At 37.7% G+C, this 25,807-nt stretch overlaps 1 protein-coding gene across 9 annotated transcripts in view; it reads left to right on the top strand.

Annotated features, from left to right (window-relative positions):
• Positions 1-25,807, top strand: part of LOC309646973 (uncharacterized protein) — an 80,703-nt gene that overhangs the window by 31,954 nt on the left and 22,942 nt on the right. For 3 of the 9 annotated variants that reach the window (XR_014255698.1, XR_014255699.1, XR_014255700.1), the window contains exons 3-6: positions 8,084-8,142; positions 8,921-9,010; positions 14,020-14,090; positions 17,209-17,327. Coding sequence is in view for 4 of the 9 variants with exons in the window: in XM_082433874.1 (XP_082290000.1) it covers positions 8,084-8,142; positions 8,921-9,010; positions 14,020-14,090; positions 17,209-17,249 (261 nt within the window). In the remaining 5 variants the exon portion in view is untranslated. Of the gene's footprint in view, positions 1-8,083; positions 8,143-8,920; positions 10,221-14,019; positions 14,091-17,208; positions 17,968-25,807 lie in introns of those variants that run through there. The other 6 variants (XM_082433873.1, XM_082433872.1, XR_014255701.1 and 3 more) reach the window with 5 other exon arrangements.

Genomic DNA, 25,807 nt, shown 5'->3' with positions numbered 1-25,807 from the left:
GGGTGGACATGTGATGGGTGTTTTGACGTTGCCTTCCCCCCCGGCCCCCCAAATCTGTAGCATATGACAGACTTTCTAACAGTTTGATGTTCACTGCTATCTTTGCTCTGGCTTTCCAGCGTATTTGGTGAAACAATTTAATCTTTAATCCACTGTTTTTCAAATATTAGCATGTATCAGAATTACTTGGAGGGATTATTAATTAAAATACAGATTGCTGGGCCTTGCGAGAGCTTCTCATTCAGTAGGTCTGAGGTGATGCTTGAGAATGTGCACTGTTTTTCCTAAATTCCCAAGTGCTGCTGGTGCTGATGTCCTGGGTCCAGGCTTTCAGAGCGCGGAGCTCATCTTACATTCTTTTCCCTGTTCGGTATTATGCCCAGTTAGCGACTGAAGAAAAATACGCATAAAATCCCCAACTTAAAAACATGTAGTAATCCAAAAGTTTGTTTTGAAAAAGGTTTGTTGGAAACCTGAGACCCATTTTTCTCCCAGAGAAAGCATCATATTAATTGTCTAGCCCACAAAACCTATTTGAATACATTTGCAAAGAAAAGCAGAAGGAAAAAATAGTATTGCAGTGGAATACTTGAAACAAGAAAACAATATACTTGTGGAGAAAAAAAAAAAAAAAGTGTGTGTTTAATCTTGAGAACTGGTGCTTCAGGAGAAGTAGCCCGAAGAGGACGGGAGAGGCCAGGTAGAGACGGGAGGTTCCTGAAGGTCCTGGAATGCCTCTGAAATTCCAGAGATTTTTAGAATTTGCTGGCAATGGTTCTTATATTTAATTTTACTTCCAAATTTGAGGATTTCCTCTTCGTTGGTGCAAGTGTACTGATCGGGCCACATATGCTTTGTAGAGGTATCGGTGGTAATATTTTCTTAATCAGAGGAATGCAAAGAGACGAGGGATTTCTGAGAGTCAACTTAGCAACACTTGGGCCAGTAGAAGGTGTACTGAGATCAGAGTATGGGAGAGAGACGTTACTGAGGCGAACTTAACTGAATTATGAGTTGAGGGAGGAGATGGGGAGAGGCTCGAGGAGGGGGAAGAGAAATGAGGAAAAGGAAGGCTACAGCTGAGCTTTGAGCTCCTCAGAGGTGTATTGTTAACTTTGTCTTTTACCCAAAACAGGAATCTCCTTCCTGAGGAAGAATGGGTGATTGATGCATCGTCAAGGCCATCAGCCGGGTTCCTCTAAATGCAAGTTCAGTTGTTTTGAAGAGAGGGATATAGGGAGATGAGAGGCTGTAAAATCAGCCACATTTAGATCGGGAACATTTACAAGATGTTTGCTTACATTGCCATAAATTATTTCAGTGAAAAGAATGTCACTTCTGCCTTTTCCCTTGCAGTTTAAACCTTGTCTCAAAATACTTTTTGATTTGACTTTTGCCTCATTTATGTCAATCATTGTAAGTCCTGCTTTAAACCGAGTTTTCAGTTCATGTAAACATCCTACACTCAGCTGTAATACATGGATCGGCTGGGAGGTGGATGTTTACTTCAGCTGACTTGGAATATCAACCATTAACATTGATGCAGGATTTGGCAAAAATAGTACACAGAGGCTTGATGTCTTTTTTAATGTAATAACTATAAATTTTAATTACTGTCATATCTTTTCAGTTGTGTTATTGTATCTCTAACATGACATAAGACTCTGGGGTTTGGGGCAAAAGAATGTCTTGTTTGGTCGGTGACATCACACTTGTAGCCCTTTCAGTGTGCTCTGACAAGCAAGGGCTCTGATATTAGACATGTGTAGCCATCTGGCCTCTGCCAGTCAATTTGGTATGTGATTTGGAAGAGGGAAAGACGCTGTTTCACACCTTGGTGTTTTTCTCATCTGCAAAATAGGTATGGTATCCACTTCACAGGGTGGTTGTAAGGATTGACCTCTGTGATGAATGCAAAGTGGTTCATTAGTCAGTTCCTGTCACGTTAAGTCCTGATAAATGCTAACATGCTAGCTGTTGTTAATGCCAGCTATAATGCCTAATAATAATACATAGCATATTTTAGGTGTTCAGTAAATAATTGCTGTTATGTTTAAAGTAGATCTAACTCATTTTTATTTTAGCAATAAAGATGATACCGACTTTCTGATTTGATGGAAATGGTTTGAATCTTTGAAATCACTGTAATTTAGTGGTAGAGTTTTGAAGCCCAGCTTCTTGAACTCATATCCTGGTACTGCCACTTACTAGCTATGTTATTTTGAGGAAGTTATTACTCTCTCTGTTTCTTCTATCTGCTAAATTGGGATTATAAGAGTACCTACCTAATAGGATTGTTATGAGATTAAATGGATTAATATTATAAATGAGTTAATACCAGTAAAGTGTTAGAATAATTCCTGGTACATACTAAGCTCCTGAAAAATGGTAGCTATTATTATTGTTATTACTGTTATTATTATTTTAAACATGTGTTTGTCATCCTTTTTTTTTAGAGTATAGTTGTGCCATACATTTGTAAATAAAGACAAGGTAGTACCTGATAACTAGTTCTAGGTATGAATTGTTTGATTTAAATGATGTTTTCATATTTCATGCTTTTATTGAAAACACTCTACTTAAAATTAATTTTCTGTAACTTTGTTTTTCAACTCCATGAAATCAGCTCTACTTTTCTTTTTTTGGTGACACGCCACATTCTGTACAGGTAAAACACAAAGCAAACAACAACCACAAAATGAAAATGACTTAAGTACATATTATTCTTTCTAGCAGCTTGGCAAGTATCCATAAACTCTTATCTGTGCCTAAATCCAGAATTAGAATTCACGTTTGCTGCTTCTCCTCTGGAAGATATATATGTGTTATGAAAAATTCACAAATAAAAAATGTGAGGTCAAGGCAGGGAGACTTGTTCTTGAATAGGTGAGTGCGATCTTTCTAACTGTATTCTATTTGTTCAATATACTAAAGTTTTAAAATTTTCTTTTTATTAATTGGGAGCTGTTCTGTTATGTACTTGGATGTAAAATGTATATTTCAGTGAGTTCCACATGTTCATTTAAAACTTGTCAAGTGCTTAGGTTATTTTCTAATTTATAATACTTCAAGAGAAATATTGCAGTGCATTATGGAAGCATCATATAATCTAAGGGTAGTTTTATGAAATATATTTTTTCAGATTAAGCATATGTGAGAGTTCCCCATCAGTTTACCTTTGAACCTCAGTGAACAAAATATAAAATTTTGCTTTCATATTCTCCAATATGAAAAAATATTTAACATACCATGTGGTTTAGGCTCCCAAATGGCCTATAGGTTAAATTCCTAATTTATAGTGTTTTTTAATTTATTGCTTTTTTTCTTTTGTTTAATAGCCCTGTATCTATATCTTTATATTCCATACTTTCCTGATTATATTATGGGGTCTTTGCTCATTTGGGCTATCAGCTTTGCCTCACTTTATCACTTAGAAAAAACTCCATATGAAAGTTGAGTTATAGTTAAGTGAAAAATTTTTTTTCACTTTATCTGCTTTTAGTTAATACAGTAAATGATTCTTTTATCCTGAGCTGTCTCCCACCCTTTAGAAAATACATGCCTTGATTTCTTTAAAAACCATACATTTATTAGAAATGTAAAAGAAATTTTTTTCTGATGAACATGTGCTTATCAGTTTTAAATGTTACAGAATCTGGGTAAATGTTAAAATGTCCCCATTTTCCCCCCTTATTTTCCAATTGTCATTTTTTATTTAATTGATTGATAGAGCACATAATATAAAGTTGGATTTTTCAATAATATTTGAATATGTTCCGAAATTAAACTCCAACTATTTTCTATCAAGTTTGAGGATTTGATATCTCTCCTCATAATTATTTGCTATGCATTTGGTGTAAATTATTTAACTTCTTCCTGTTTCATTATATCTTTCTCATTTCATCGGTTCCCAATAGTAGGCTTTTATGGTTCCAAACAAATGTGTCCTATGGCTTCAGTAATCGAAAAATGTCAGTTAAAATGGGGAATCTGATACACATGAGTTTACCTTTTAGTTCTATTCATTTCAGTTTTTTAAAAAAGCAATTCTACCATTAACATTAGCCTTAACTTCCTTTAATTTTATGGAAAAGAACACATCCCAAGGGTGTTTGTATAATTTAATACACATTATTCCTGTGAGGCTGAGTAAAACTGTTCCGGGAATCAAAATCTTAGCAGTAGAACCTGTTCAGTCACTTAACTGTCTGTCTTGGGACTAACCAGATGCAATTATAACTGGCTTAAAAGTTCTGACCTTTTCCTTGCTTATTTCAAAGTGATTCTTTAAAGACTGTTAAGCTATGTGTTTAGTATTTGTCCTACTGTCTAAAAATATTTAAAAACAGGGTTTGGGCTGTTTGTTTTGTTTTTTAAAAGTAGTTTGAGAAAGTTTCTTTGCTACTTGTTCTTCATGCAAATTTTATAGGAGTTCAAATTCCCTGGGAAAATAAGGGTTTTTGCAGGGTTTCTTTGATTGAAAAAGTATAAAAGGTCGCTAAAGGTATACAGTTGTCTTAATTTTGACATAAATTTTCCTTATACTATAGGTTGTCTCTGAAAATTTTTGTTTTGGGTATCCTGTTTATATTTAATAATTGTTGTTTAAAATTATGTAGTAATATAGTCAGTAACACAAAAAGATTCCATGTTAACCAGAATGCTGGGTTATATTCAAGTAAAGGTATGAGTATGAATGAGAAACAGAGTTTGGGAACTGGGTACTGGCAAATCCTTCATTTTCAGATAACTTTCTTTGTTTTTTTGTTTTTTGTTTTTTTTTGAAGTTAACAATAACTCCTTTTTTATTTATTAATTCATTATTTATTTATTTATTTATTTTGGCCACACCGGGTCTTAGTTGTGGCGTGCGGGCTTCTTAGTTGTGACATGCAGACTCTTAGTTGCAGCCCACATGTGGAATCTAGTTCCCCGACCAGGGATCGAACTCGGGCCCTCTGCATTGGGAGTGCAGAGTCTTACCCGCTGGACAACCAGGACAGTCCCTTCAGATAACTTTCTAAATGTGTGGTCATTCATTCTGTAATATTTAGAGTAAACGTGAAGAGTATATAAAGATATTCTCTTCACATTCACATACCACGGCCTGCCTTTTTCTTACACTCTGAATTATTAACAGTGGTGATCCTTCCAAGCTCTGTTGTGTTTTTACACACATATACCTTGGTGATATGGGTGGGATTTATAATACCATGAAATCATACTGTGTATATATCTTATACCTTTTTTCATGCATTGGAGAACTTTCCATATCTATGCATCACATATTTTTTTTTTAGTTCCATATATAAATATACCATAATGTACTTTTTTCCCTATTGGTGGAGCCATAGGTTGCTCCAGTATTTCACTGTTCTAGGCAGTCTTGCAAAATACAGAATATTTTGATTCATATTTTGTGTGATTATTTCTACAAAACCATTTGTAAAGGTGTAATTGCTGTGTCAAGGAACATGTCTATTTAAAATACTTACAGATACTGCAAAGTTATTCTCCAAGGAGTCTGTGCCAGTTTATACTTTCGCTAGCCATGTAAGAGAGTGCCTGTTTCCTCACATCCTTGCCCCAAAGCATTACCCTTTGTGTTCATTTTTGCTGATCTGATGGTTGCAAAGAAGTATCTGTTTTTATTTTCATTCCCTTGTCTAAGAGTGAAGCTAATATCTTTTCATATTTTCATTGGTTTTCTTTCTTTCATTTTTATTTTTTTGATTGTATGTTCATGTCCTTTGCCCATATTTCTTTTGGTTTGTTAATTTGTTCTTACTGTTTTTTAGGAACTGTATGTATTTTGGATTTTTTTTTCTTTCTAAGTTATTAAATGTGTTGCAGATACTTCCTCCTAATCTGTCATATGCTTTTTAAAACTTTATTTTAAATCATTATGTAATTTTTGGTAACTTCTGGGTTTTGTTGTCTTAGGAAGGCCCATTCTACCCTCAGTATTATAAATACATTATGCTGGGGACTTCCCTGGTGGCGCAGTGCTCCCCATGCAGGGGGCCCAGGTTCGATCCCTGGTCAGGGAACTAGATCCCACATGCATGCTGCAGCTAAGGAGCCCATGTGCCGCAACTAGGGAGCTGGCGAGCCATAACTAAGGAACCCTGGAGCTGCAATTAAGGAGCCCTCATCATTTCAAATTTTATTTTTAGTTACCCAAAGATTTAAGACATTTATTCTGATCAATTTTTTTAAATCATAAAACTCATATAAAAAGGAAAGTCTGTTCTATCAGTTCTTCATCTTTGCGTTAACAGCCCTTAGACCTTGGGTGTTCCCCTGAGTTTGTCACTCATTTTAATACATCTGTCATTATTACTGTCTGAGTATTCATAAATACCACCGTGTATATGGAACACCTATTACGGTACAGGTACTTATTACTTTTGTAATGTTCTCATCTAACCCTTGCAGCAGCCCTTTAGGTTTAGGGTAAGTGTTATGAGTATACTTTACAGTTCAGGAAACTGGGGCTCAGGAAAGTTAAGTTGCTTATAATCACAGAGCAGTTAAAGTGATGGAGATCCCTGACCTCAGAGCAAGTGTCCCTGGGTACCATAAGTGGTTCATATATGCAGGCTGTGGGTCTCAGGAATTTGTGGAGATTAAAGAAATAAATGCATGGGAGAGATCTACCCTCAAATATACAGTCAATCTAGAAAGGAACATCTATAATTTTTTAAAGGTGTGTGATTAAGTGTGTGATTCTAATTTTCATACCTTTCAGAACCAGTGTATACTGTGCTACCAAATAAATGCTCACTTTTGTCCTTTTCTTATTAATAAGTTTGCTGATATTCTTTGGCTCCTGTCAATTTTCATATTGTTACTGTTGTAGAATCAATAGGATTTAACTGGGTCTTCACTTGAAGGTGGGAAATAAACGCAGTAGTACCGGGAATGTTGCACATCCGTTCTCTCCATCTGTATGTTAAACCTAAACCACAACAGGTTTACTGTGCTCATGCGCACTAGCCATGAGCAGAGTCATCTACATTAGAATTCCAGTCAGGCTGTTTTTTTTTTTTCAAAGTCTTAATAGTTGTCCACCTTGAACCTTTAAAGTATGTTTTTAAAACTGCACATATAATAAGAATGATAGTTTTTTTTAAAAAATCTGATATCATTGTAATTTATTAGGAAAAGTGCAACCATGTTAATAGAAGCATTGATAGAAGAGACGAACAAAATTTATGGAAGAAAAATTTTAAAAATAGACAAATGAATAATTTTCAATCTCTTTAGTAATTAATCAAAGATATAACTGGGCAGATAATATTTTTTGTGTAAAATTAGCAAAAAATCTAAAAAATTATAATATTCAGTGTTATTAAAGATGAAAAGAAATTAGTGCTTGTGATACACTGTAAGTAGGAAAATTCTAGCTGGAGTTTTGGAAACATATATAAAAAGTTTATTTTTTAAAATATCTTTTATTTCAAAGATTCCATTTATAGAATATATTTTAAGAAAATTTACGTATGCATTAAAGGTAAAAATGTTGATCTGCATTTTTAATATGAAAAGATATCCAAAACAGATTAATAAGAGCAAAAAGTAAGTTATAAAATAGAATAATGATAGAGTTTTATTATGACCCTAAGGAAGTTATTTCAGCTTTTTGTTTCCACACAAGCATTTAAAGTCTTTGTTTCAAACTAAACAATGAACAGTTTGTACTGTTTACTTATGTTTAAAAAAACGATTGAATAGATCCCAGGCAGCTCAGACAGGGCAGGTAGAAGGCTCCGAGGGCTGACATTAGGAAAACTAATCCAAGTGCTTAGAAAACTTGATGTAGCCATGCCATACAGGAATGTGTACTGTACAGTTGTAGGTAGAGTTCTGGGTAGACCAGAGTACCGGTCTTTTCTGAAGTTTTCAGGATATCTGGGATTTGAATTCATGCCTTGTATTTATTTTCGTATGTAATAGGTTGAGTATGTAAGAAGCAGTGTTCATAAAAGCTGGCAAACCTGTTTTACTTGTTTCTCAGTCTTTTCAGATCATTGCTTATAAAACACTGACATTTACAGTAAATATCTTGTTTTAAATACAGGCTAACCCTATCAAACCTTGTGTCCTTGAGCTGCATTCATTTAATGACCTCGCCCTTTGGTAAGTTGGCATGTGGTTTGAGGTGGCTTTCGGTGATGGAGAGTTTGAAGGAGTTAAAGGGAAAAGCAGGAAGAGAATAACATTTTCAGGGAAACATGATCATACAATGGACAAGCCCTTGAGAGAATAAGAGATTATCTCTATCTTTATTATGTGACCTTTGGCTAATTCCTGAAGCATACTCACTTCATATGCGTTGTATGTAAATGAGAACATTACAGTTTTATAAGTCCCTTTATCTCTGTGACTCCAGTGATCTGTTTTATTGTGTGTTTGCGTATGTCAGTAGCTCGCAATATTTAGCAGATTGAGTTCTAGGTTAAACCACCTGGATTCATCTGTAAAATGGGGTTACCTATCTCCTAAATTGCAGTGATAATTTAATTAGATAATCCAGATAATCGCTTAGCACACTATCTGGCACATACTAAGCCCTCAGGAAATAACTCACTCTTCAAAACTCAGTTCAGATGTCTTAGTATAACCTGGATCTTGGACCTTCCAGGTAAAAGGGAGAGAGGGTTCTTCTCTTTGTGTCATAAATATGTCTTTTACTTTCTTCTAGTTTAGCACTATCACTGGTACTAAAATTATCACTAATTTATTTACATGTGTAGTTCTCCTCTTAAATTATGAGCCCCTTGAAGACAGAAACAAGTTTGTCTTCATAAATTCAGTGTCTGACATGATAAATTTTGTTGAAAGAAGAAAATTTTATTATTGTTTTTATTTTATTTTTATTATTATCATTATTATTATTATTTTTTTTTTTTTTTAGTTGCGGCATGCAGGATCTAGTTCCCGGGCCAGGGATCGAACCCGGGCCCCCTGCATTGGGAGCACAGAGTCTTAACCACTGGGCCACCAGGTAAGTCCCTATTCTTGTTTTTAAATACGGTCCCCTCCCTCTCTCAATGGAAGATAAGCTAGGAGCAAAGGTGTCTAGTAGAAATGTTCTCAAAAATCCTGGGCATGTTCTCAAAACACGTTTTTTTTTTTAACAGCTATTTAATTGCCACTGTACTGCCAAGGATTAAATCAGTTTTTTACTTTGCTTCTTCACAGTGTTTTCCTTATAAAAAATTAAAGTAAGAAAATGACTGCCAGGTGGCGAAAACTGTCCACTAAAGAATTGTATAAAGGCATCATAATAGCACTATAAAAGAGCTGATCTTTGAATCAAGGCCTTGGGTTCATGTTATAGCATCTGCTACTTCCTAGCCATATGACAGTGATCAATGATTTTATCTCTCTGGCTCTACAAAGTGGGAGTACTTCATGTTACTTGTAACAGCAAGAAAAACAGACCACAGGGTGTGAAGGGTTACAGTTAGTCCTCTGGTAGTGCTCTGGTTTCACAAGTCTTTTCTCAAGTTCTTAGAATGATTAATAGGAGGTAATATTCATGCAGTACCAGCACTATGCCTGCTTAATAGAAGACACCCAATTATTTCTTGAGTGGAGTTAGTTTCAGTTGATACTATACCCTTTAAATTTGAAAAAAGCCAACTTATTTTACCATGTACACAGTTGTTTACTGTTAAAAGTGTTTAAATTAATTGTACCCTTGGTTACATGTTGAAAAACAGAACTGAAATGTTAAGTGGTGACCAAGTAATTATACTTCCATCATGCTAATGTTGTAGGGAAGAATAAACAAAAATCAAACAGCAAAGGCATACCCAAGAATTAAGTTGCACAATTAAAGGTTAATATTTTCTCAACACAAAAATGCAGGTCTCTACTTCATCCTACTCTCCTACAGTTAATTTTTGATAACTCGAGACACACACTGAAAACATTAAAGCCAACTAGGTCTTCACTGATTACATTTTCCTTAGAAAAAGTGGAAGTGTAGAGAGAATTATTCTTAGTACTACTGATACAGATAAAATTGGCTGGTTATTAGATGCCTTTCAGTGTAGTCGTTATGGTATATGAAGCTCTGTTGCCTATGAAAGTTTTGTCCAAATCACTTCCCAGTTGACTCAAAATCCCCCACTTGTAAGTTCTCTTTTCCCTGTTCTTACTGGTTTTCTACCTTCATACCTTTTTACGAAATAAACATTTTCTTCCAACTCTGTGTTTTCTTCATTTGTTCTGCTTTTCAAAGTGCATCAATTAGTGATTGAATTTTACTGCAGTGTAATAGAAAACTGCAAATCAGTGGCTTAAAATGGTGGTTTATTGTTTTACCTTCTCACATAGTTTGTTTCCAGGAATCTTGGTGGCGTGGCAGACTGAATTCACATAAACCTTGCTACCACCACCATCCCATAGCTCCAAACTCAGAAAGATGCCAAATAAAACATAACCTATACACGCAGCTGACTGTAAAAGAAAAGAAAGGAAATACCAAGTGCCAGAAGTGAAGAGAAAACAAAGCCAAAGTAGTAAACGGAGGCACTGAAAGCAACTCTGACCTGCAGGATTATCATCTTGGCTGAGAACCTCACCAGGGAACTCTGGGAGTTTTAACAGTGAGACATGACCTGACAATGCAGGGAAGGTGGGACTGAGACCTCTGCAGGAAGCCAAGACCCTAGAAGGTACTGCAGCCTCAGGAAGGGGAGCGCAGAGCTCTGCACAGCAGCCTGGGGGCTGCAAAGCAGCTTCCGAACCTAAGACTAGGTGGAGGGAAAGGAAGATTTCCATGGCAAAGAGCTGAAATGTCCGTTACAGTCTTGCTCTCACAGTATCCAAGCTTAGCTTAAAAATTATTGTGACCACCTCCTTAATGTGCAGGGCACAGTAAGGTGCTGGTGGTAAAGCAATGAATAAAACAAATTTCTGCCCTCTTGGGACCTCTCTTCTAATGTCACTGGGAAGAAATTTACTATTATATATTTCAGACACGATAATTTTTGAAACGACAGGAATAAGCTAGAATACAGCATAAAAGAGATGGAAAAAAAATGAAAGATTCACACAAGTAAGATCCAGTGTACATATATATTTTAGGAGTTTTAAGCAGGAGGAAATAGAACGGGGGGTGAGGCAATTATGAACTGACCTAAGGCAATGTATTCGTGTACAACCCTTGGTAGATAATAGTACCCACTGAATACCCACCCACCCCAAACACACTCTTGCCCCCAGATCGCCGCCTAACAGCCAGGTTATAATGAAGGCAGTTTCTCACCAACTTCTGTCACCAATACAGATATTAAGTAAGCAAAAAAAAAAGAAAAAAAATCTTATTGCCTGTTCTGCAGGCTTAAGGAAGTTGTTCTCTGCCCTTTGAGATGCTCTAACCACCTTGCCTGAAAGTTCCCTTCAAGAAGCAGAATTCTGTTACCCTTAACAAAACCTGTGTTCATGGCTGGACACTGAGGACCTTTCAGGGGATTATATTAGGACATCTTCCCAAAGGGTAAGGGCTACAGACCAAGCTGAATTCTTTGTCCTGTTCTTGCGGGGTGGGTGTGCAACTCCACTTTTAGCCAATCCACATAATCTTGAAAACCTTCAACCATTGGGAGTCAATTTTTGAAGTTCATCATTCTAGTTAACAGGCCACTAATTTCACCAATAAAAATTTCTGACCTTTAGTATGTAAATTAGCAAAGCATTATATGTTGGTCAAGAGACAGACAACAGTACCTAGGAAAGTTGCCTCTGGATTATGGATTCTCTAATTAGAGTGTGAGCTGATCATCCTGGACTGTACTTTCTTGGTCAGAATACTAGCAGGACCTACATGACAACTTTACATGAGTAACTCGTGCCACAAATGCTGGATTATTTAACTGTAAATTACAGATATCTTAACAGCTACATAGAAGAGATAAGTGGCTAAGAAGCTTCCAGAATTGATCAAAGACATTGTATCAGGAATGATATTTGTCTTGTAACAGAACCAAAGTAAGAACGGTGCTTAAACTGTTAGAGTTTACTTTTCTTTCACATGTTGGCTGTCCAGGTGTCCAGTACAGTAGCTCCACAAGATCAGTGGGGCTCCAGGCTTTTTCTGTTCTTTACTTATGACCCACCATCTTTAGTGCGTGGTTTCCGTCCTCGTGAAGAGATGGCAGCTGCGGTGCTCACATTCCAGATAAGAAAGAAGAGGCAAGGGCAAGATACACTGCAAATATGACAAAATAAAGACTTTCCAGGAAAAATAAGAATTTGTTACCAGTAGGCATACACTGGAAGAAATGTTAAAGGATATTCTTCAGGCGGATGCAAAATGACCCCAGATGAAATCTAGAAATGAGGGAATAAATGAAAAGCAATGGAAATGGTAGATGTGTAAATGTAAATATAACTAAAACTGGGGGATTTAAAATATCTGTAGAATTAAGATGCATCATATAATAACAAAAGACACAGGGAGAGTAAATGGAGTTAGTGCTATCAGGTTCTAGCAATTGGTAAGTGATAAAATTAATACTGTTATTAGACTGTAAAGTCAAGGAGGCATGTTATAATCTTGAGTTGAGCACTAAAGAACAATAGAATGTGTATCTAACACTTTAATAGAGGATAAAATATAAGAAGGCAAGAATGGAAAAGGGAACATAAAACAGGTCAGATTTTTAAGTTGCAAAATATAAACCCAAACATGTAAAGTGATTCATTACTTGAATTAAAGTTGAAAAATTATCAGCTGAATCAATATCCCACTACACACTTCTTACAAGAGACACAATTCTAAGATCACATAAAACAACCAAATGGAAACAGTGTAACTATAGTTTTATCGGGCACAGAGATTTAAGGCAAGAAGCATCTCTAGAGATAAAAAGGACATTTTAAAGTGGTAAAGGAATTAATAATGCACACAAACCACACAATCCTAAATGTGTTCGTTCCTAGGACAAATGTAAAATATATAAAGCAGAAGTGACAGGAGAGGGGAAATAAGTAAATCCCTAATTATAGTTAGTAACTTTTACATAGCTTCTGCAATAGCTGATAGAATACTCAGACCAAAAGCAAAAAAAAAAAAAAAAAAATCAGAATACAGACGATCTGAACAATACCATTACTACAGCTAATTTATATATGCTGAACACTTGATCAAAAAGGCATAATTCAGTTCTTCAAGTAAACATGAATCATCTACCAAAGTTGACCCTATGCTGAGTCATAACACAAACCTCTACAAATTGTGAAAGATCAAAAGCCTTCGTTCTGTATTCCCTAACACTGGAATTAAGCTAGAAACCAGTAACAAAAAGATGGCTAAAGAAACCCCAACTGCTTGGAAATTAAGTAATACATTTGAAAACAGTATCTGGGTCAAAAAAAAAAAAAACATTTTAAAATATGTTGAAGTGAACAGTAACAAAGATACTAAAACTTGTTTCAGCTAAAGCAGTGTATGTAGGGAAATTTATAGCGTTAAATGTGTATATTAGAAAAGAAAAAAGGTTGAAAATCAATGACCTAAACTATTTTCAGGAAGCTAGAAAAAGAAGAAGAATGAAAAATAAAAGATTTAAGGTCAATGAAATAAATAACGTACAACAGAGAAAGTCAACAAAGCGAAAAGTTTGGTTCATTGAAGTCTAATAGCAATAATAACCACTATTGTTTAACATTATATTTGAGATCCTAGCCAGTGAAATGAGGCCTGAAATAACAGCATAAGTTTTGAAAGGAGGAAATAACACTATTTATAGACAACTGCTATTGTGCATAGAAAATTCAAAGGAATCTATGAACAGAGTAATTTATCAAGGTCGCTGGATACAAAGTCAATATACAAAGACCAATTGATGTCAGAAACAAAGAAATAGAAGTTGTTAAAATGATACAATTTACCCTAGCGTAAAATATCAAATACCTAAAAATAAATTTTTGAAAGAAAATCATAATATTGAGAGAAATTTGAAAAGATATAAATGTTTGGCTTGTTATCTAACTTCACAGTTACCAAAATCCCAGCAGGATGTTGAGAAATCAACCAACTGACAGAAGTGCAAAGGACAAGACTATCCAAGGTAAACAAACAACAACAAAACTGAAAATATTTCACCAACAGATATTAAGACCTGTTATAAAGCTATAGTTATAATTATGACTGTAAAGTTGGTTGGCATAAGGATAGATAAGTAGACCAATGTAACAGAAAGCCTAGGCACAAATCCACAAATATAGATGATCTGATTTATGACCAAGGGACATCATTGCAGTGGGTGAAAAGATGGTCTTTTCAATAAATAGTGCAGAGTCAGATATCCATATGAGAAAAAAAAAAAAGTATCTAGACCCCTTCCAGACGCAAGGCAGAAAAATCAGTTCCATATGGAATATAGTCTAAATGTGAAAGGAGAAATAAATAAAACATAGGAGAATATCTTAATGATTTGGGGCAGGCAACAATTAAAGCACGTAGAAGCATAAAGGGAAAAAGATTTTAAGCTAATCTATGGTGATAGGATCAGATAGAGGTTATCACTACCCTGGCAAAAAATTTTTTCTTCAATAAAAAAGACAATATCATAAAAGAAATAAGATATGAATAAGGATATAGTTCTAGATTTTTTAATGACAAAACTTGTGAATTTATGTGGATAAATTTGAAATTTTAGTTATTTTTTAAATGAGGATCGTTGTGTGTATATAAAATAACACTAAATCTGAATCTGTTTAAAAATGTACTCCCAGGTAATCCACCAGATATAAATGGCTTATGATGTGGTCTGTTAAACCTTCAAGAAACAATCCTTATAAATGTTGCAGTAGAGAATTTTTAGAAAGGGGGAAGGATGGGGGAAGCTCAACTATGATACTAAAGTCAAATGGGATATGTGAGGGAAAAAATACTATACTTCAGTCTCTTATGAACATGGCTGAACTAGCCTGAATATTAGCATTTCAGATTCACCAGTTAAAATTCACTCATTGTGACAAAGTAAAATTTATTGCCAAAATGGGAGAATGGTATGCATTGGAAAATCTTTTCATATAATATGCCACATTAATAGATTAAAGAGAAAAACCATACTATCATCTCAATGAATGCAGGAGGAAACGACAAAATGCAACACTCATTTTAAAAATCTACCAAATGAAACATCCTCTTGGTAGATTATGAATAGACAGAAGCTTCCTTAGTATGATAAACGATAACTAAAAACCCATGTTTAGCATGACGAGTTAATGGTATAACTTTAGAGATGTTCCTTTAAAGTCAGCAATAGGACAAGGATGGCTATTGTGCATCTGTTTCACATTGCACTGAGACCTTGGCCAGTGCAGTAAGATTAAAAGAAGAAATAGGCATATGGATTGGAGAGTAAGAAACAATTACTGTTAGTGGGCAAGAAAATTATTTGAAAATTCAAGGGAAATTACAAAGTATTATAACTAATATGAAAGTTGAGGGTGTGGGGATATAAGACCAATATGCAAGAATAAGTAGTGCTCCTTTCCACTCAAAACAGTCTATTTAGGGTCTTCACTGGTGGCGCAGTGGTTAAGAATCCGCCTGCCAATGCAGGGGACACGGGTTCGAGCCGTCGTCTGAGACGATCCCACATACCGCGGAGCAACTAAGCCCGCGCGCCACAACTACTGAGCCTGCGCTCTAGAGCCCGCAAGCCACAACTTTTTTTTCATTACTTTAGTAAAATTGAAATTACACATTGCTTATAACAACAGTTCCACATGTAAGTCTTTTTACAACACTAAAGTTCTGCATCATACTTAGGTTTAGAAATTATTGAACACTTGAAGCTTGTTATAGACATTTGTAGCAGGGAAATAGAAGATTGAAGTGCTTTTCCCAAAATCTGGGAAATCACACTGATGTTTTCATTAAAAAAAAAAATAGCTCTTGATAGAAAAAAAGTCTAATATTTTGTTTTAAATCCAGCTACCTTTGAAGATATTAACAATAAATACAGTTTGTGAGCTACCAGTGTCTCCTACATTGGTCATGCTTTGACTTTCCACAATTACGTAAGACATTGCATAACTTTGACATTCATTCAGACGAAGGTTACAGTTCAGATTAAGAGAAAATATGTGTACAAATTAATTTGACAAAAGAAGTGCCTTCATATGTAATAACAGAAAAACACAACAGAGCAACATGTGGCTTGTGATAAAATACGTATACTCAAATTTAATATCTCTTTGAGACCTTTGCTTTAATCTGTTAGTATCTAACACAGATTTTATATTTAGTTCACTTGTTGTCAATTCACTTTCCTTATTAAGAAAGGCTGAGATTTTATAGTCCTACATCTAAATACATAATTTTTATTTTATTTCTATTTTTCATTTTTTAAATAAATTTATTTATTTATTTTTATTTGTTTATTTTTTTTGGCTGCACTAGGTCTCCGTTGCGGTGAGCAGGGGCTACTCTTCGTTGCGGTGCACGGGCTTCTCATTGTGGTGTCTTCTCTTGTTGCAGAGCACGGGCTCTAGGCACGCAGGCTTCAGTAGTTAGGGCATGCAGGGTCAGTAGTTGTGGCTCACGGGCTCCAGAGTGCAGGCTCAGTAGTTGTGGTGCACGGGCTTAGTTGCTCCACAGCATGTGGGATCTTCCCAGACCAGGGCTCGAACCCGTGTCCCCTGCATTGGCAGGCAGATTTTTAACCACTGTGCCACCAGGGAAGCCCTAAATACATAATTTTTAAGTCCAAGTGATAAGCATTATAGATTGATTTCCTTTTTAAAGAGAGTCACATATTTCTAATTTCATGTTTTTATTTCTGAAAGAAGTTACCTATGTCATTATTCCCACAATATGTTGTGTAATTTATACACAAAGACATCCATAGAGATGTTTCTTACAGCAATGTATGAAGTAACAGGGGGAAAAAAAAGTAACTTACATGACCCTAGCACTAGAGTCTCCAGTCAAATCAAGTCTATGGCCTGTAAGCTAAGAATGGTTTTACAGGTGTGCAGTGAAGGACTTAGCAAGTCTGGCTTACTCAAACCCTGCACATTCCAAAGATAAGTCTGCCCCTTGACCAAGTCCCTGGGAGATAACCTTTAAGCTCTTGGTATATCCTGCCTTCTATGAGTGCCTGTGTTTACCTGGGGCCTTGAGCCACATCAGATAGATTATGCTAACAGTGATTTCTGGTGGGGGCATTGCAGTACGCAGGATCAGTTTGACCTCTGGAGGAGCTGGAAGCTGAATAACTAAGGTCAGCCACGTGGCTGCTCCATGCCTGTGAGACCTGACCTCACTGCAAGCCCTGGGCATGAAGTCTCAGGTGAGCTTCCCTCGTTCACAAGAGTCTATATGTGTTGTCCCACGTCATTTCTGGGAGAATTAACTGCTGTCTGTCCGTGCATCTTCTCCAGAGAGGACACCTGGAAGCTTGTGCCTGGTCTCCTGGACTCTTCCCTATGTGCCTTTTACATTCGCTGATTTTAAACTGAACCTTTTTGCTATAAATTGTATCTGTCAGCATAACCACTTTTCTGACTTCTGTGAGTCATTGAACTAGAGGGTGGTCTTGGAGACCTTGACACAACATTAATTAAAGGATTCCTTTTTACACAACTAATATGCAGGGACTTCCCTGGTGGTGCAGTGGTTAAGAATCTGCCTGCCAATGCAGGGGACACGGGTTCGAGCCCTGGTCCTGGAAGATCCCACATGCCACAGAGCAACTAAGCCTGTGCACCACAACTACTGAGCCTGTGCTCTAGAGCCCGCGAGCCACAACTACTGAAACCCGTGCGCCTAGAGCCCGTGCTCCTCAGCAAGAGAAGCCACCACAATGAGAAACCCACACACCACAATGAAGAGTAGCCCCCGCTCACTGCAACTGGAGAAAGCCCGCGCGCAGCAACAAAGACCCAACACAGCCAAAAATAAATAAATTAATTAATTAATTTAAAAAATATATGCAATAGGGACCATATGTGTCCTGCGAAGCTTAAAATATTTTCTAGCTGGCCTTTACAGAAAACTTTTACCAACTCATGCAGAAATGTAGGAAATAAATAGCCTATGTTATTTTCATAGATTGAAATCATATCAGTTAAAATGGATGAATAGCGATATAAATAAAGCTCAAACTGTTTTAAGTGAAAAAAGTAATAGAAGAATAAAACAGTATGATACGGGCTTCCCTGGTGGCGCAGTGGTTGAGAATCTGCCTGCTAATGCAGGGGACACGGGTTCGAGCCCTGGTCTGGGAGGATCCCACATGCCGTGGAGCGACTAAGCCCATGAGCCACAATTACTGAGCCTGCGCGTCTGGAGCCTGTGCTCCGCAACAAGAGAGGCCGCGATAGTGAGAGGCCCGTGCACCGTGATGAAGAGTGGCCCCTGCTTGCGGCAACTAGAGAAAGCCCTCACAGAAATGAAGACCCAACACAGCCAAAAATAAATAAATAAATAAATTAATTAATTAAAAAAAAAACAGTATGATACTATTTATGTAAGTTAAGCTATTGTTATGGGTAAATGTATATGTAAAACCTTAAAAAAACACTAAGGAGGATATCTCGAACTTTAAGATAGTCGTGAGCTCTGGGGAAAAAATGGAATGGAAGATAAGAGTTATTTGTCAGATTTTCATTCTTAAAAAGAGAGATTCAAGGGGGAAAAATAGGTCTCGTAAAACAAATGAAAAGGTTTTATTTTACTAATTTTTTTGGGCTTATTTCCAGAAATCAGCTTGGAATTATAGAATGATTGTGCTAAAGACCTCAGCTGCTTCAAATTCCTCAAGTTCTCAGTTAAGAAACAGGTCTTGGTAGGTGAATTGCCCAAGGTCATGCTGAATTCTTGTTTGTTTAAAGAGGCTGTTCTGTAGGAAGTATGTTAGTGCTGGCAGGGTCAGTTATTTTGAACTGTGGAAACTTGAAAATTGATTCTCATAAAGACATAAGGGCTATGGTATACATTCCAGAGATATATCAAGTTCTCTTTTCAATTTTGTCAATCTATAAGCATTGTCTTCTCAGGGGTTAATTTCCTTTATGCTGGTGGTGAGCTGCTAAATCCACCCTTTACAATGGAGGAAATATACCTAATTTGTATTTCTTAAAAGAAAAATTTCCTCTTTGAAGCAGTCATAGTGATCATGCCAAGTTTAGTGTCCAGTGATACCTAGAAGATTTTAAGGGTATTAAAAAGTTAAGTACTATTAGGATCTTAAGTAATCATCAAATAAGAAAATGGTTTTTTAGATGCTTTGTAAACTGTAAATTAGGGTAAAGTGGTACTAATGTGAACCACACTGAATTCAGATTTCTAGTATATAAAATTTAATGATACCTTCCCTACCAACATTCAGGGAGTTACTGGGAGAATCAAATGAGATAATAAATGTTAAAAAAAAGAAACCTTTTATAAATGTCAAAATACTATGTAAATGAGTCGTATAAAAAAGTATTACCATCACCCTGGCTGTGATGACACTCATGTGGGCTAATTATAATTGTGAAGGGAAAAAAAAAAACATGCTTTCTTGGTTTCCTGAGACCAGAGGTGAGCTGTCAGCTGTGAATAAGGCAAAGTGATTAACATTCATCTAGCTCTGTCTTTGTAGTCCATACCAGGTTACATGAGAGATGAAAGAAGACTAAGACACAGCTCATGCCCTTCTTTTCAATTCAACATTTATTGAGCACCTACTATGTGTGTGGGGGGGGGAACCAAGAACTTGGTATATTAATTGTCCTCATATTTGCGTGACGAGGTATTATCCTTGTTTCTCACATGGAAACTGAGGCCCAGAGAAGTTAACTCAAAATCGAATGGATCCAGAGCTAGCATTTGAACCCATTGTTTCTGGCTTCAAAACACGTTTCGAAAAGCAACCTACAAGGACTTCCCTGGTGGCACAGTGGTTAAGAATCCACCTGCCAACGCAGGGGACACAGGTTCGAGCCCTGGTCCAGGAAGATCCCACATGCCGCGGAGCAACTAGACCTGTGCGCCGCAACTACTGAGCCTGCACTCTAGAGCCCGCGAGCCACAACTACTGAGCCTACGTGCCACAACTACTGAGCCTGCATGCCACAACTACTGAAGCCCATGTGCCTAGAGCCTGTGCTCCTCAACAAGAGAAGCCACTGCAATGAGAAGCCCACGCACCACAATGAAGGCCCAACGCAGCCTAAAATAAATAAATTTATTTTTTAAAAAGGCTTATAAAATAGGTATCTATATACTTTTCATTTTGTTTGGCAATGACTTTTAAAGAGAACTAAATCATGTTCTGGTAGCCCGACTTTCCAAGTAAAAGTGGTATCTGGAGCCAAGGGAAACCTTACTTTGGACATAAGGCACTGTGAGTGTTGTAACTGCTCAATTTTTAGGTTTTTAATGACCAGATTAATGAAAGTATAGATGGTAAATTCCCCCACCCTGCGTGTTCTCTGCTGGTTACCAGAGTCAGGAGAGTATGTGAGTTACCAAATGAGTAGATTCCTTCACCTACAGTGTATCCTGCACTGTGTTTACCTGTCCAGCAGTGCTTTGTAACATTTTAACCCATATTCTACCAGCCAGCTTTCTTTATTTTTGTTGTTTTTGTTTGTTTTTTCCACCAGCCAGTTTTGTCAGATTTCACTTCTTGTAGTTTGTATTGTTAAAAACAGCCCATAGGTTTTTCATGATCCAAACTTTTTTTTTTTTTAATTTTATTTATTTATTTATTTTTGTCTGCGTTGGCTCTTTGTTTTTGCGCGCGGGCTTTCTCTAGTTGCGGTGAGTGGGGGCTACTCTTCCTTGTGGTTGGTGGGGGTCTCATTGTGGTGGCTTCTCTTGTTGCGGAACACAGGCTCTAGGCATGTGGGCTTCAGTAGTTTTGTCACGCAAGCTCAGTAGTTGTGGCTCACGGGGTCTAGAGCGCAGGCTCAGTAGTTGTGGCACACGGGTTTAGTTGCTCCACGGCATGTGGGATCTTCCCAGACCAGGGCTCGAACCCGTGTCCCCTGCATTAGCAGGCGGATTCTTAACCACTGGGCCACCAGGGAAGCCCTGATCTAAACTTCTGTTGAGACCCATTCCTGCTGAGATTCACTGCCCTGTGGGGAATGAGACAGAAACGAGACCGTCTCTGTCACTCTAGCTTCTGAACATTGGAGGAGAAGGATCATACTCCTTGACTTAGCACAGACGCTTCATTATCTAGACCAGTGGTTTTCAAATATTTCTTATAACAGAACATATTCTTTAAAAAGAAATCTCTCACCAAAGCCCAACATAAGGCACACGCCTGTGAGCCCACCTGCTGGGCTGCTTCCCCAGTCGTCCCTCGCAGCATGGGAAGGGCACGACTTGACCGCCGTTAGTGTAAGGCCCCCTTCCTTACTCTCCTCCTCTTTGGCCACTGGCCTCAACGGAGTCTCCAATGCAGCCATTCTTAAGCACGTCCACGTCTCCAGAGAGTCGTCCTGTTCTGCAGCCCTGTGCCTCTGCGTGTGCTGTTCGCCTACTGAGGGTGCTGCCGCACCCCCTGAATCTTTACTTTAATGGCAGTTACTCATCCTTGATACGACCTTTTCCTAGACGTCTTCCCTGATAGCCTTGTCCGGGCATCTAGACCATTCGCTTCATTCCTCTATCATAGAAGTTACTACACTGTAACAGTTCATTTATTTGTCCAACTCTCCCACATTTCAGGTGTGTTTTTTTTGCTTTTTTGGTTTTTTTGTTTTTTATTTTTTTGGCCACATCCCGTGGCATATGGGATCTTAGTTCCCCAACCGGGATCGAATCCGCGCCCCCTGCAGTGGAAGGTGGAGTCTTAACCACTGGACCGCCGGGGAAGGCCCCCCGCAGGTGTGTTCTTTTTGAGGGCAGGAACACATTCTTATTTGATCTTTGGCCTCCTGTGTTAGCACGTGGTTGGTAAGGTAATGAATAATGTTTACTGGATGGATGGATGGATGGATGGGCGGATGGACAGCCAGGAGTACGGACAGGTAGAAGAAGGAATTTACCAACAGACCAAGTGAATGAAGCGTCCCAGCACCTTGAACCAAGCAGGGGAGCAGAAGGAACTGACAAGAGAATTCTCCTCATAGGGCCAGCTGCTTTGGAATTTGCGTGTAGAGTAAGAGTGGACCTGACACCACTTCCCAGAATACAGTCATCACCGGGTTAGCCCTAGGGAACAGTCCAGCATGAGTCATATGCCTTCTCTCCATATCTGGTGCCGTGTATTTATAGCTAATGATGGTGGTTTGTCACTTGTTAAACAGCACAAGAAAAATGACTGCATGAAGGCCAAGCAAAAGACTAATGGAAATGGTTTTAATAATTAATTTTTAAAAGGCATATACATGACAGTTCAGCCGGGAAGCTATAGAAACATTTAAGCTGAAATTTCAGCTGAAGGATGCTGCTCTTTGGATTGTTCTGAGGTTGAATGGGGATCATTTGAAAGCTGGCAGGAAGAAGGCCAGTGATAACATCGTTTTGCCTGCTTTTTTTTTTTTTTTCCTTTTACACAGCAAATCATATCCTTGAAAGGAAGAGTATTCCACATTTGAGTTCTGGAGGATGATGAGAGTCAATGAAACATGGAATGGCATGAATTGGAAGCTGGGTTACCTAATGTATATTATTATTTTATTGTGTAACACAGTTTTCAGAATCACTCAGATAATATTTAAGCTTCCCTCTTGTTTTAGTCTAATTGGCACATTACTTCCCCCAGATAGTTATCACAGAGCAGAAAGTTCTATGGAGGTTTTCTACTTGTTTTCCCCTTCCGTATGTAATTCCGTTGATGGGCCTCAGTGAACACTCAATAAAAGGTTAACACAATTAAATTTGTAAATGCAGCAATTCCCCTCTATAAAAGAGAGAATGGAACTTGAATTTATTGAGCATCTACAATGTCCAAAACACTGTTAGGTACTTTTTCATAAGGTTTCTCAGGAAATCTTCACGATTACCCTAAAAGGCTATCCCCATTTTATAGATACAGAGACAGTCTCGGAGAAGTTAGGCAGTTTTCTCACTCACACGACATGTGGCACAGATAGGGGTTGGACCAGTTCCATCTGGCTTACATCTCCATTTTTTTCCCAATATTTTACTGTGTTCCGATGCCCAGGCAGTCGGAAACCTGGATATCAAATGTAAATATACTATAGGAAGCAAAAGAAGTGCCCTAAGATGTTCATTTCTTCTCTCTACCTCTTTCCTTTCCTTTCCTTCCTTTGGAGAAGATGAGCAAACCTGCATCCCTGGCTACCCCTCCCACCCCCTCACCCCCATCACTCATCTATTCAGTGTCTAGATTGATGTTATAAAAAGATGATAATTTACATTTGAAGAGTAATTCATGAGTTTACTAAGCATCTGCGGCATCTCATTTCATCCTCAGTTTTCAGTGGAGGAAATTAAAATCCAAATAAATCTGTGACTTACTCAAAGTCACAAAGCTAATTAATAGCAGAGGACTTTTAACTAAATCCAGAATTCCTGATTCCAGATACTCTTTCCACTACATCCTCAAGTGAGAACATGCGTGATTTTTCTCTAAGGATGAAGAGGATTTCACTCTGCAGAACTTCATTTGTTTCTTCTCTTAAGAAAAGCTTATGCTTCTAAGACATGAAATTTATTAGCCTCATCATACGCCTCACTCACAAGCCTCTCCATATGCTGCTGTAATTATCTGGATGTGTAGAGACTATTCTCTGTCAAAAAATGTCAAAACATTCCGCAAATGGGTGTAGTGGAACACATGCAAATGGTTAAACCATCATTACTCCAAAAGATATGAGGGTGGTCCTCAGCAGAGCAGAGAGAGGAGGTTTCGATTAGAATTCCAACCACCGAAAGAGAGTGTCCAGCCCACTTTTCTCCCTGAGACTTATGTAACTGCTGCAAAAGTCCACCAGCTAAACAAGCCCAAGTCTTTTCCAGAAGGTGTCAGAACAGGAGGGGGGACTGTAGTGGTTGTATTGTCTCACCTTCACATTTAACTCTAAGAAAATAAGGAGGAGGGATGGCCTTGAAATGACTTGCCCAAAGTGAACAGGTAGAATGGCAGGGTGTGAAGAACACTGGATTTGGATCCAGGAGCTCGTATTAGAGCAGTCTGCTTCTTTAAGCCTCACTTTCCATGTCTATAAAATGAGTACTATAATGCCACACAACAGTGTTGAGCATGTTAAGTCAGATGATATATGCACAGAGGAACTTGTGTTCGTACCCAAGAAGACTTAGGGGTAACAATTTGAAAAAGAGCTGGAAACAGCATTTATATAAATAAGGTTAAGAAGTGTGACCTATCCATAGCAAAGAAGGGAGGTAGTGTTAATAAAGTCCAGGAGTTGGTTTAAGGATTACCATTTTTATTGGAAAATATTTGTTAACCATAATGCTTTATTCAAGTCACAGCTTTGGCTATTTTATTATGACGATAAAGAAGGCAAAGCAAGGTGAGTCTAAAAATCTCCTTTTGGACTTCCCTGGTGGTCCAGTGGTTAGGACTCCATGCTTCCACTGTAGGGAACACCGGTTCGATCCCTGGTCGGGGAACTCAGATCCCGCGTGCTGTGCAGCCAAAATAAATAAATAAGATAAAATCTCCTTTCGTTTCTCTTTGTTACTCTCAACATCAAATATGCATGTTTTGATGTATTATTAGAATAGAGAACAGTTCTTTATCCTATCAAAGAATTTTAACCATTATGGGCTCTGGGAGGAGATAATAATAATAGAAGGATTTTCTCCTTCTGGTAAATGGAAAACTCAATGACTTATACCAATCTTCCCACAGAAGACAACCAAAAAACCTGGACCAAAATAATTCTTTACGTCAAAACAGAACTAATAATATAGTGAAGAATTTCCAGCTAAGAGCTAGGAAAAGGTACAAGCTTAGAATGATAAACCCAGCATCCACAACTGCTTTTTTTTTTTTTTTTGGCTGTGCTGCACGGCATGTGGGATCTTAGTTCCCCCAACCAGGGATGGAACCGGCACCCCCTGCAGTGGAAGCACGGTTTCCTAACCAATGGACCACCAGGGAATTCCCCACAATCGCTTTTGTCTCCAATTTGCCCAACTAGGGAGGAAGCCAAGAGTCACAGCTGCATATTCATGGCACTTTGGGGCTATGGGTACAAAGTCCATGTTTAGGACTTGCCCAGGTGGGAACCTTCCTATAAATCCCCATTTTGGTCTGTAACTCAAAAGGTTAATATCCTAGGAACCAGAGGGAACCAGAATTAAGCCACTCATCAATCTATTTAGCCAGGCTTCATGTCACATGGGTCATTGAGAACACAAGAAATCTTGAAATTTGTAAGTACCCCAGGTGTCTACAAGAAGCAAACAAAAATCCTCTTATGCATCAGATTATTTCTACAAATAAATTTGCAATTACAATGTACTGCATACAATCAGAAACACAAAACAGATCCACAGAGACTTCATTATTAACATTATCAGACTCCAAAAAACAAGTGAACTATGTTCTAAATAGAATTCTAGAATTCATTGGAGGGGTTTAGCAGCAGATTAGACACAGTTTAAGAGAGCTGGTGAATGAGAAGACAGATTAGAAGGAAACATACAGAATGAGATCGGAAAGACAAACAGATGGGAGGTGGGGAATAAACAGAAGAGAGTAAGTGTCTTAAGGAATACAGTGAGAAGACCTGCGGTGTGTTTCATTGGAGTCCCAGAGGAGAGGAGAGAATAGGAAGGAGTCAAATTTGTATGGCATAATACCTGAGAATTTTCCAGAAATGGAGAGAATCA

The sequence above is a fragment of the Balaenoptera physalus genome, assembly GCF_965194825.1.
Source record: "Balaenoptera physalus genome assembly, chromosome: 17".
NCBI classification, from domain to species: Eukaryota; Metazoa; Chordata; class Mammalia; order Artiodactyla; family Balaenopteridae; genus Balaenoptera; species Balaenoptera physalus.
Note: the sequence above shows the minus strand (reverse complement) of the source record. Positions and strands in the feature narration are given on the sequence as shown.